A 10,000-nucleotide genomic window follows, 5' to 3' on the forward strand; every position below is an offset into this window, starting at 1 on the left:
TTGGCGCCCCCCCTACTTATGTCTAAGAAAAGCTGAGCCCCCCCTCCGAAACCGAAGTTGAGGTAACTCTTGAGATAGAGCCTTACTTTCTTTTTTGATACAGAGGAGTTATCAGCACTTTTACCTTTCTCCACTATGTTTCATTCATAAAATAGTGATGCCGTGGCGGCAGGAAAAACGAGGATGATAGCAGCTAGCAGCTGACCTGATGACAGCAGGGTCCCAGGTTAAGAGGTCCCGGAGGTTTGGCCTACTAAGTAGCCTACCTACAATTTTAAGCGAGAACAAAAATATATAGTTTTTATACAGACTTTTGTATACATTATATATATTAGTGTATTATCATAATTTGTTTAACATGTGCAAATTATTTTTTTTTACCTCAACCTCAAACCATATAAAGACTTGCGCATCCCCTCTGATCTTTGCCGCCCCCCTGAGGGGTCCCCGGACCCCAGGTTGGGAACCACTGTCCCAGAAGATAAATCTCATTATTCACATCACATACTCTTTCAAGCATTTCACACAAATGATCTAAATACTGACCGTTAGAACTTGGTGGCCTAAAACAACATCCCAACAGCAGAGGTTTTAAATCAGGCAGGTGGACCTGCAGCCACATTTCAACCGCACTTAACATCAAGTCCTCTCTGAGTTTAACAGGAATGTGACTCTGAATATATATTGCAACTCCTCCCCCATAGGTATCCCCGTCTCTTCTATGGAGGTTATATCCCTGTATTGCCCCCAGTGTCCTCAGTGTCCTCAGTGTCCCCAGTGCCCCCAGTGTCTCCAGTGTCTCCAGTGCCCCCAGTGTCTCCAGTGCCCCCACTGTCCCCAGTGTCTCCAGTGTCTCCAGTGCCCCCACTGTCCCCAGTGTCTCCAGTGTCTCCAGTGCCCCCACTGTCCCCAGTGTCTCCAGTGTCCCCAGTGCCCCCAGTGTCTCCAGTGTCTCCAGTGCCCCCAGTGCCCCCATAGCCTCCAGCACTAAAACAACATCCCAACAGCAGAGGTTTTAAATCAGGCAGGTGGACCTGCAGCCACATTTCAACCGCACTTAACATCAAGTCCTCTCTGAGCTTAACAGGAATGTGACTCTGAATATATATTGCAACTCCTCCCCCATAGGTATCCCCGTCTCTTCTATGGAGGTTATATCCCTGTATTGCCACTTCAGCGTCATCAAATGAGTCGTCCAAGTGGGTCTCAGAGATGACCAGAATATGAATGTTGTCTGATTTTAACAAGTTGTCAATGTCCTAAACCTTATTTCTAAGGCTGCATATATTAAGATGGGCTATTTTTAGCCCTTTCCTGGGAAGTTGATCAGATATAGCAACCCAATCTCACGGCAGTTCGTGAAATAGTCACGTTATTTAATCTATTGATTTGTGTTCACGGGGACGTTTTTCTTAATGTATTTCAATGGGAAGCATATTTCGTGATCACAGCACGACCACGGTAGCGAGTAGTATGAAAAGCCGAAAATCTGCGTAGGGAGGTTGTTCGGGGGGGTGGATGGGTCAAACAGCACAGGACTTTCACCCGGGAGACCGGGGATCACGTGTGGCGTTTAGTTTCCCCGTTGTTGTTTTCCTAATCACAACCGTCCCGTTACTGTCGCGCGTCCCCCGCGGCCGTCTCCCGGCGTGTGAGGCATCGTTTCCCCGTTGTGTTTTTCCTAAACCCAACCTCCGCCGTCCTGTTGTTGTCGTTGCGTGTCCCCCAGAGACCGCGGATCGTGTCCCGGGTGTGACGTTTGCTTTCCCCGTTAATCTTTTCCTAAAACCAACCTCGGTATAGATGGTTCCCATTTTGTGCTGGCCACCACGAAAAAAAACAAGATAAACGTGTTGTTGTACACGAATCAATTTTCCACAGTTTCCCCAGTGTCCCCAGTGTCTCCAGTGCCCCCAGTGTCTCCAGTGTCCCCAGTGCCCCCAGTGTCCTCAGTTTCCCCAGTGCCCCCAGTGTCCTCAGTGTCCCCAGTGCCCCCAGTGCCCCCAGTGTCCTCAGTGTCCCCAGTGCCCCCAGTGTCTCCAGTGTCTCCAGTGCCCCCAGTGCCCCCAGTGCCTCCAGTGCCCCCACTGTCCCCAGTGTCCCCAGTGTCTCCAGTGTCTCCAGTGCCCCCACTGTCTCCAGTGTCCCCAGTGTCCCCAGTGTCTCCAGTGCCCCCACTGTCCCCAGTGTCTCCAGTGTCCCCAGTGCCCCCAGTGTCTCCAGTGTCTCCAGTGCCCCCAGTGCCCCCATAGCCTCCAGCACTAAAACAACATCCCAACAGCAGAGGTGTTAAATCAGGCAGGTGGACCTGCAGCCACATTTCAACCGCACTTAACATCAAGTCCTCTCTGAGCTTATCAGGAATGTGACTCTGAATATATATTGCAACTCCTCCCCCATAGGTATCCCCGTCTCTTCTATGGAGGTTATATCCCTGTATTGCCACTTCAGCGTCATCAAATGAGTCGTCCAAGTGGGTCTCAGAGATGACCAGAATATGAATGTTGTCTGATTTTAACAAGTTGTCAATGTCCTAAACCTTATTTCTAAGGCTGCATATATTAAGATGGGCTATTTTTAGCCCTTTCCTGGGAAGTTGATCAGATATAGCAACCCAATCTCACGGCAGTTCGTGAAATAGTCACGTTATTTAATCTATTGATTTGTGTTCACGGGGACGTTTTTCTTAATGTATTTCAATGGGAAGCATATTTCGTGATCACAGCACGACCACGGTAGCGAGTAGTATGAAAAGCCGAAAATCTGCGTAGGGAGGTTGGTCGGGGGGGTGGATGGGTCAAACAGCACAGGACTTTCACCCGGGAGACCGGGGATCACGTGTGGCGTTTAGTTTCCCCGTTGTTGTTTTCCTAATCACAACCGTCCCGTTACTGTCGCGCGTCCCCCGCGGCCGTCTCCCAGCGTGTGAGGCATCGTTTCCCCGTTGTGTTTTTCCTAAACCCAACCTCCGCCGTCCTGTTGTTGTCGTTGCGTGTCCCCCAGAGACCGCGGATCGTGTCCCGGGTGTGACGTTTGCTTTCCCCGTTAATCTTTTCCTAAAACCAACCTCGGTATAGATGGTTCCCATTTTGTGCTGGCCACCACGAAAAAAAACAAGATAAACGTGTTGTTGTACACGAATCAATTTTCCACAGTTTCCCCAGTGTCCCCAGTGTCTCCAGTGCCCCCAGTGTCTCCAGTGTCCCCAGTGCCCCCAGTGTCCTCAGTTTCCCCAGTGCCCCCAGTGTCCTCAGTGTCCCCAGTGCCCCCAGTGCCCCCAGTGCCCCCAGTGTCCACAGTGTCCCCAGTGCCCCCAGTGTCTCCAGTGTCTCCAGTGCCCCCAGTGCCCCCAGTGCCTCCAGTGCCCCCACTGTCCCCAGTGTCCCCAGTGTCTCCAGTGTCTCCAGTGCCCCCACTGTCTCCAGTGTCCCCAGTGTCCCCAGTGTCTCCAGTGCCCCCACTGTCCCCAGTGTCTCCAGTGCCCCCAGTGTCTCCAGTGCCCCCAGTGTCTCCAGTGTCCCCACTGTCCCCAGTGTCTCCAGTGTCCCCACTGTTTGGATGTAAAGCGCTTTGAGCTGCAATCGATGTATGAAAGGCGCTATACAAATAAAGCTATCTATCTATCTATCTATCTATCCCCAGTGCCCCCAGTGTCCCCAGTGTCCCCAGTGTCTCCAGTGTCCCCAGTGTCTCCAGTGCCCCCAGTGTCTCCAGTGCCCCCACTGTCCCCAGTGTCTCCAGTGTCCCCAGTGTCTCCAGTGTCTCCAGTGCCCCCAGTGTCTCCAGTGTCCCCAGTGTCTCCAGTGCCCCCAGTGTCTCCTGTGTCCCCAGTGTCCCCAGTGTCTCCAGTGCCCCCAGTGTCTCCAGTGTCCCCAGTGTCCCCAGTGTCTCCAGTGCCCCCACTGTCCCCAGTGTCTCCAGTGCCCCCAGTGTCTCCAGTGTCCCCACTGTCCCCAGTGTCTCCAGTGTCTCCAGTGCCCCCAGTGTCCCCACTGTCCCCAGTGTCTCCAGTGTCCCCAGTGTCCTCAGTGTCCTCAGTGTCTCCAGTGCCCCCAGTGTCCCCAGTGTCCCCAGTGTCTCCAGTGCCCCCAGTGTCCCCAGTGCCTCCAGTGTCTCCATTGTCCCTAGTGTCCCCAGTTTTTCCAGTGCCCCCAGTGTCTCCAGTGCTCCCAATATCCCCAATGTCCCCAGTGTCCCCAGTGTCTTCACTGTTCCCAGTGTCCCCAGTGTCCCCAGTATCCTCAGTATTCCCAGTTCCCCCAGTGTCCCCAGTGTCTCCAGTATTCCCAGTGTCCCCAGTGTCTTCACTGTCCCCAGTATCCTCAGTATTCCCAGTTCCCCCAGTGTCCCCAGTGTCCCCAGTATTCCCAGTGTTCCCAGTGCCTCCAGTGTCCCCAGTGTCTCCAGTGCCCCCAGTGTCTCCAGTGTCCCCACTGTCCCCAGTGTCTCCAGTGTCTCCAGTGCCCCCAGTGTCCCCACTGTCCCCAGTGTCTCCAGTGTCCCCAGTGTCCTCAGTGTCCTCAGTGTCTCCAGTGCCCCCAGTGTCCCCAGTGTCCCCAGTGTCTCCAGTGCCCCCAGTGTCCCCAGTGCCTCCAGTGTCTCCATTGTCCCTAGTGTCCCCAGTTTTTCCAGTGCCCCCAGTGTCTCCAGTGCTCCCAATATCCCCAATGTCCCCAGTGTCCCCAGTGTCTTCACTGTTCCCAGTGTCCCCAGTGTCCCCAGTATCCTCAGTATTCCCAGTTCCCCCAGTGTCCCCAGTGTCTCCAGTATTCCCAGTGTCCCCAGTGTCTTCACTGTCCCCAGTATCCTCAGTATTCCCAGTTCCCCCAGTGTCCCCAGTGTCCCCAGTATTCCCAGTGTTCCCAGTGCCTCCAGTGTCCCCAGTGTCTCCAGTGCCCCCACTGTCCCCAGTGTCTCCAGTGCCCCCAGTGTCTCCAGTGTCTCCAGTGTCCCCAGTGCCCCCAGTGCCCCCAGTATTCCTAGTGTTCCCCAGTGTCCCCAGTGTCTCCAGTGCTCCCAGTATCCCCAGTGCCGCCAGTGTCTCTAGTGTCCCTAGTGTCCCCAGTTTTTTCCAGTGCCTCCAGTGTCTCCAGTGCTCCCAGTGTCCCCAGTATTCCCAGTGTCCCCAGTGTCTTCACTGTTCCCAGTTTCCCCAGTATCCTCAGTATTCCCAGTTCCCCCAGTGTCCCCAGTGTCCCCAGTATTCCCAGTGTTCCCAGTGCCTCCAGTGTCCCCAGTGTCCCCAGTGTCCCCAGTATTCCCCTTATTCCCCAGTGTCCCCAGTATCCCCAGTATCTCCAGTGCCCTCAGTGCCCCCAGTGTTTCCGGTACCTTGACCTGCATCGTCCCTCTGCACTGCAGCTCATAGCCTCCGATCTCCTCCAGCAGGTAGAACGTACTGCAGCTGCTCTGGATCTTCAGGGCTGGAAACAGACGTTTAACCAAGATGTTTTACTACCGTAAAAGTACTAACGTAGACTCGCTGTTTCCAGGACACTTCCGACACAAAGCACAATAAAAAGTCTCGTAAGATATCGACATGTAGAAAGATAAGCCTGATTGGTTCCTCTGTCTCTGGGGGCGGGTCTTACTCACACAGTAAAGTTTGATTGACACATTTTGGGCAAATCATTTGGGAGAAATCTTGAAAAGTAGACACGTGGCCCGGACTACCGTACACTCTGGTGCCTCCGTATTTCAGTGTAACACAGAGATGAGTGTGTGTGTGTGTGTGTGTGTGTGGATGTGTGTGTGTGTGTGTGTGTGTGTGTGTGTTACCCAGGCTGGTGGACTCCATCCTTGATGCTGTGTTCACTGTATCTCCAAACAGACAGTAACGAGGCATCTTGGTCCCCACGACCCCCGCTACCACCGGACCTGCACAGAGAAACATCACAGTTAGTAAAACTCTCTGGGCTGGTTACATTTCTTTAAACCAATCACAATCCTCCTGGGCGGCGCTGAGCTCCGGATGCAGCGACGGTGGCTCTGCTAAATAATCTCAGGAAGGAACTTGTTCTGGTGGAACATTAAATTATGTTAACTGAAGTTAACTGTTGACACAACACAGTAACGTGAGATATTTAAATTAGCTGATACATGGTGAAACCTCATCACCTCACCCACTTACCAGTGTATCTCCGTGTGTACTTCGTCCACAGCAATCCCACCAATCAGTCCCAAAACCTCCCAGTTATGGCGTTTTTCCATTACATGGTACCTGCTCTGCTTGCCTCGACTCGACACACTGTGCGTCCGATTTCCATTGCAGATTTTAGTACCGCCTCAGCGTGGCTGGTGGTCGTCTTATATGCCGGCTCAACGCACACACCAGCGCACAAGTATAAACATCAGGCCACTTGAGCTTGTTTTACAGTTCTGTGGAGGCTCCACCGTAGCCTGTGTAAGTGGCTCGATGTTTATACTTGTGCGCTGGTGTGTGCGTCGAGCCAGCATGTATGTGTGTACGTAGGCTACGGCGAAAGCTCTGCCTGGAGTAAACTGCCGTGACCTAACGCGACACACACACACACAGAACGTGGAAGGTGTGTGTTGTTGCCAGAAGACACATTTAGTTTCTAAAGAAGCTGGAGGCAGCAGAAAACCACAGCTGGCTAAACTGTTTAAAAATAGCGGGTTTGTTCAGGACACCCCCGTCTGTCGCTTTCACGTCACCTTTTGGTATCGGCTCAGCTCGCTTGGAACCTCGTCTGAGGTGGTTGCAGGTACCAGGGACTTTTTCTCATAATGGAAAACCAAAAAAGGCGAGTAGAGTCGAGGCGAGTCGAGCAAGTACCATGTAATGGAAAAGCGCCATAAGTAGAGAGGAAATGCCCTAAATATATTCTTTATAAATCTTTACAATCATTCCCTGAAAGAACCGAGCAGGCCTGCCTTGTTGCACCGTCCACATCGTGTGTGTGTGTCTGTGTGTGTGTGTGTGTGTGTGTGTGTGTGTGTGTGTGTGTGTGTGTGTGTGTGTACCAGAGTGTATCCCGGCCCGTATCTGCAGCTGTGTGTTGGGTTTGTGGGGGATCCTGAAGGTGCGACAGACGCCCACCAGGTCCAGAGCCATGCTGGCGATCTCGGCGGCGTGAAGGATCCCGTTCTCCTGAGGAACGCCAGACACCACCATGTCTGCAGAAACACACACACACACACACACACACACACACACACACACACACACACAGACAGAGACAAAACACACACAGTCAGCACGCATGGTAACTAACGACTACACTCGTGTGTGTGTGTGTGTGTGTGTGTGTGTGTGTGACTCACATGCGTCTCCGATGGTCTCCACCTTGTAGACGTCGTAGTTGTCGATGATGTCGTCGAACGTGGTGTAGAGTTTGTTCAGGAAGTCGACCACCTGGTACGGAGTGCTGCTACTGGACAGCTGGGTGAAACCCACGATGTCACTACACACACACACACACACACACACACACACACACACACAAAACACACACACACAAAAACACACACACACACACACACACACACACAGACACACACAGGCAAGGGCAGGAAGGGCGCTTTTCAAAATAAACTCCCGATCGTATATCGTATCCCTTCACTATTTCACAGGAAGTTACAGTCGATACAGATTTTACGCACCAAAACAGTAAAATGTTGTAACTCGAATGTACGTAGACATACACATCTGCCCCAAACTTTAACCGTTTAACTCTTTAGACTAATTACTTTTATGGTAGAAGCACAAATATCAGGAACATGAACCAAAACAACGAAATCTGTGAGTCGTCAGGCCTAACCCCCCCCCTCAGCAATATTTAATATTTAATACTATTGATAATACTGATAATTACTGTGCAATTACATTACTGTGCAATACCTGTATAGTGTGCAATATCATTACTCTCATTGTCCAATATCTATTACTCACTGAATATGATCACCACTATTGGGCAATATTAAAATAATGTGCAATAACCCACACTTGCATTCTGTTCTACTCTATTCTAACCAGTCCCTCCAGAAAACGTGATTTTTGTAAGTTCCCACAATTTTTGTAAGTTCCCGCAATTTTTGTAAGTTCCCGCAATTTTTGTACGTTCCCACAATTTTTGTAAGTTCCCGCAATTTTTGTAAGTTCCCGCAATTTTTGTAAATTCCCGCAATTTCATCGCATAAAATTGCATAAATATCCTGCATATTCCATCACATTTTTTAAGAAAACGTGCCACATAATCAAAATCACAAAAAAACTCCACATTTTTCTGGAAGGACTGTTAAACACATCTTCTGTGAAGGGATTGTTCCCAGGACACACGCAGTCCCGTCCTGTCTGGTACCTGAAGAAGACGGTGGCACTGACGTAGCTCTGAGCCTGCATGGGCTTGCCCTGCCGCAGGTCGTCAGCCACCTGTCTGGGAAGCATGCCTGCAACACACACAATCAGGGGGGTCAAACTCAAGGCCCGCGGCCCCAATACGGCCACTCGGACATTTGGATCCGGCCCACGTATCAACTTATGTTCACATTACATTTTGGCCCGTTTAGTTTTTGGAGCATTTTACAACATTTTTGGCGCTATTTCAATCAATCTGTGTGTATGCGTGTGTGTGTGTGTGTGTGTTTGTGTGTGTGTGTCTGTGTGTGTGTGTGTGTGTGTGTCTTTGTGTGTGTTTGTGTGTCTGTGTGTCTGTCTGTGTGTGTATGTGTGTGTGTCTGTGTGTGTGTGTGTGTGTGTCTGTCTGTGTGTCTGTGTGTGTGTGTGTGTGTGTGTGTGTGTGTGTGTGTGTGTCTCTGTCTGTCTGTGTGTGTGTGTGTGTGTGTGTGTATGTGTGTGTGTGTGTGTCTCTGTTTGTGTGTGTGTCTCTGTATGTCTGTGTGTGTGTGTGTGTGTGTGTGTGTGTGTGTGTGGCTCTGTCTTCTGTGTGTGTATGCATGTCTGTGTGTGTGTGTGTGTGTCTCTGTATGTGTGTGTGTCTCTGTCTGTCTGTGTGTGTGTGTGTGTGTGTGTGTGTGTGTGTGTGGCTCTGTCTGTCTGTGTGTGTATGCGTGTGTGTGTGTGTGTGTGTGTCCTACTGTAAAGCAGTCGGTCTGTTTTCTGTTTCTCGTGCATCAGATCCTGAGTGCGTTCAGCCACCAACACCTCCAGATGTTTACTGTACTTCTCCATCTGAAACAAACACATAATAAATATATATATATGTATATATACATATACACCGAGCCGATACCTGACTAAATGCTGAATCACTGTTTTCAGACAGCTCTCAAAGTCAAAATAAAGTAATTATCCCGCCAGGGGAAACTCATGTGGTCTTACACATCGAATTAAAATAAAGAAACATGAGATTGTGTGGGATCAGTAAAGTCTATCGTATCTTAACCCATGGCCAGTACTAGGAATGTCCCGATCAGGTTTTTTTGCCCTTGAGTCCGAGTCATTTGATTTTGAGTATCTACCGATACCGAATCCCGATCCGATACTTCTATAATAATTCAACTTTATAATACCTCCAGACCGCAGACATACTCGCGCTTTCCACTTCAAGCTGCTTCCGTGTTCTACTTTGCCGACATTTAACCAATAGCATCTCTGCAACAAAGTGATGTCATGCCGCACGCGTTGCTGTTTCTGTGTGGAGTCAAAAGGGTCTAACTCTGGGCCACCGCATAACTATAGATGTGTTAAAAAATAATGAGAATATATATACATATATATCCGAGTCCTGATCGGGAGGTAACGTCCGATTCCGATCGAGTCTGAAACCACGTGATCGGGCCCGATTTCCGATCACATGATCGGGCCCGATTTCCGATCACGTGATCGGATCTGGACATCCCTAATCAGTACTCCAAATACAACAGACAACACACACAGAACACACTACAACAATGATCATAAACCAACAATTAACATAGTATCTAAGGTGCAATATTCGCTGCAGAGTTGCATTATGTGCCAAGATGCAGTTAAAGAGCCAAAGGCTGAAAATGATCTACAATACGAGACTGAGGCTAC

General features: G+C 50.3%; 2 protein-coding genes across 2 annotated transcripts in view; both read right to left on the reverse strand.

The window, feature by feature from the left end:
• Positions 1-10,000, reverse strand: part of LOC116064544 (zinc finger protein 239-like) — an 893,026-nt gene that overhangs the window by 297,220 nt on the left and 585,806 nt on the right. The window lies entirely within an intron of this gene.
• Positions 1-10,000, reverse strand: part of LOC116064516 (atrial natriuretic peptide receptor 1-like) — a 20,554-nt gene that overhangs the window by 2,412 nt on the left and 8,142 nt on the right. Inside the window, exons 10-15 of the mRNA XM_035993883.1 lie at positions 9,058-9,151; positions 8,322-8,409; positions 7,285-7,424; positions 6,985-7,137; positions 5,779-5,877; positions 5,332-5,423 (exon numbers count right to left, since the gene is read on the reverse strand). Coding sequence (XP_035849776.1) covers positions 5,332-5,423; positions 5,779-5,877; positions 6,985-7,137; positions 7,285-7,424; positions 8,322-8,409; positions 9,058-9,151 — 666 coding nt within the window. The remainder of the gene's footprint in view (positions 1-5,331; positions 5,424-5,778; positions 5,878-6,984; positions 7,138-7,284; positions 7,425-8,321; positions 8,410-9,057; positions 9,152-10,000) is intronic.

The sequence above is a fragment of the Sander lucioperca genome, chromosome 17 (genome assembly GCF_008315115.2).
Source record: "Sander lucioperca isolate FBNREF2018 chromosome 17, SLUC_FBN_1.2, whole genome shotgun sequence".
Lineage (NCBI taxonomy): Eukaryota > Metazoa > Chordata > Actinopteri > Perciformes > Percidae > Sander > Sander lucioperca.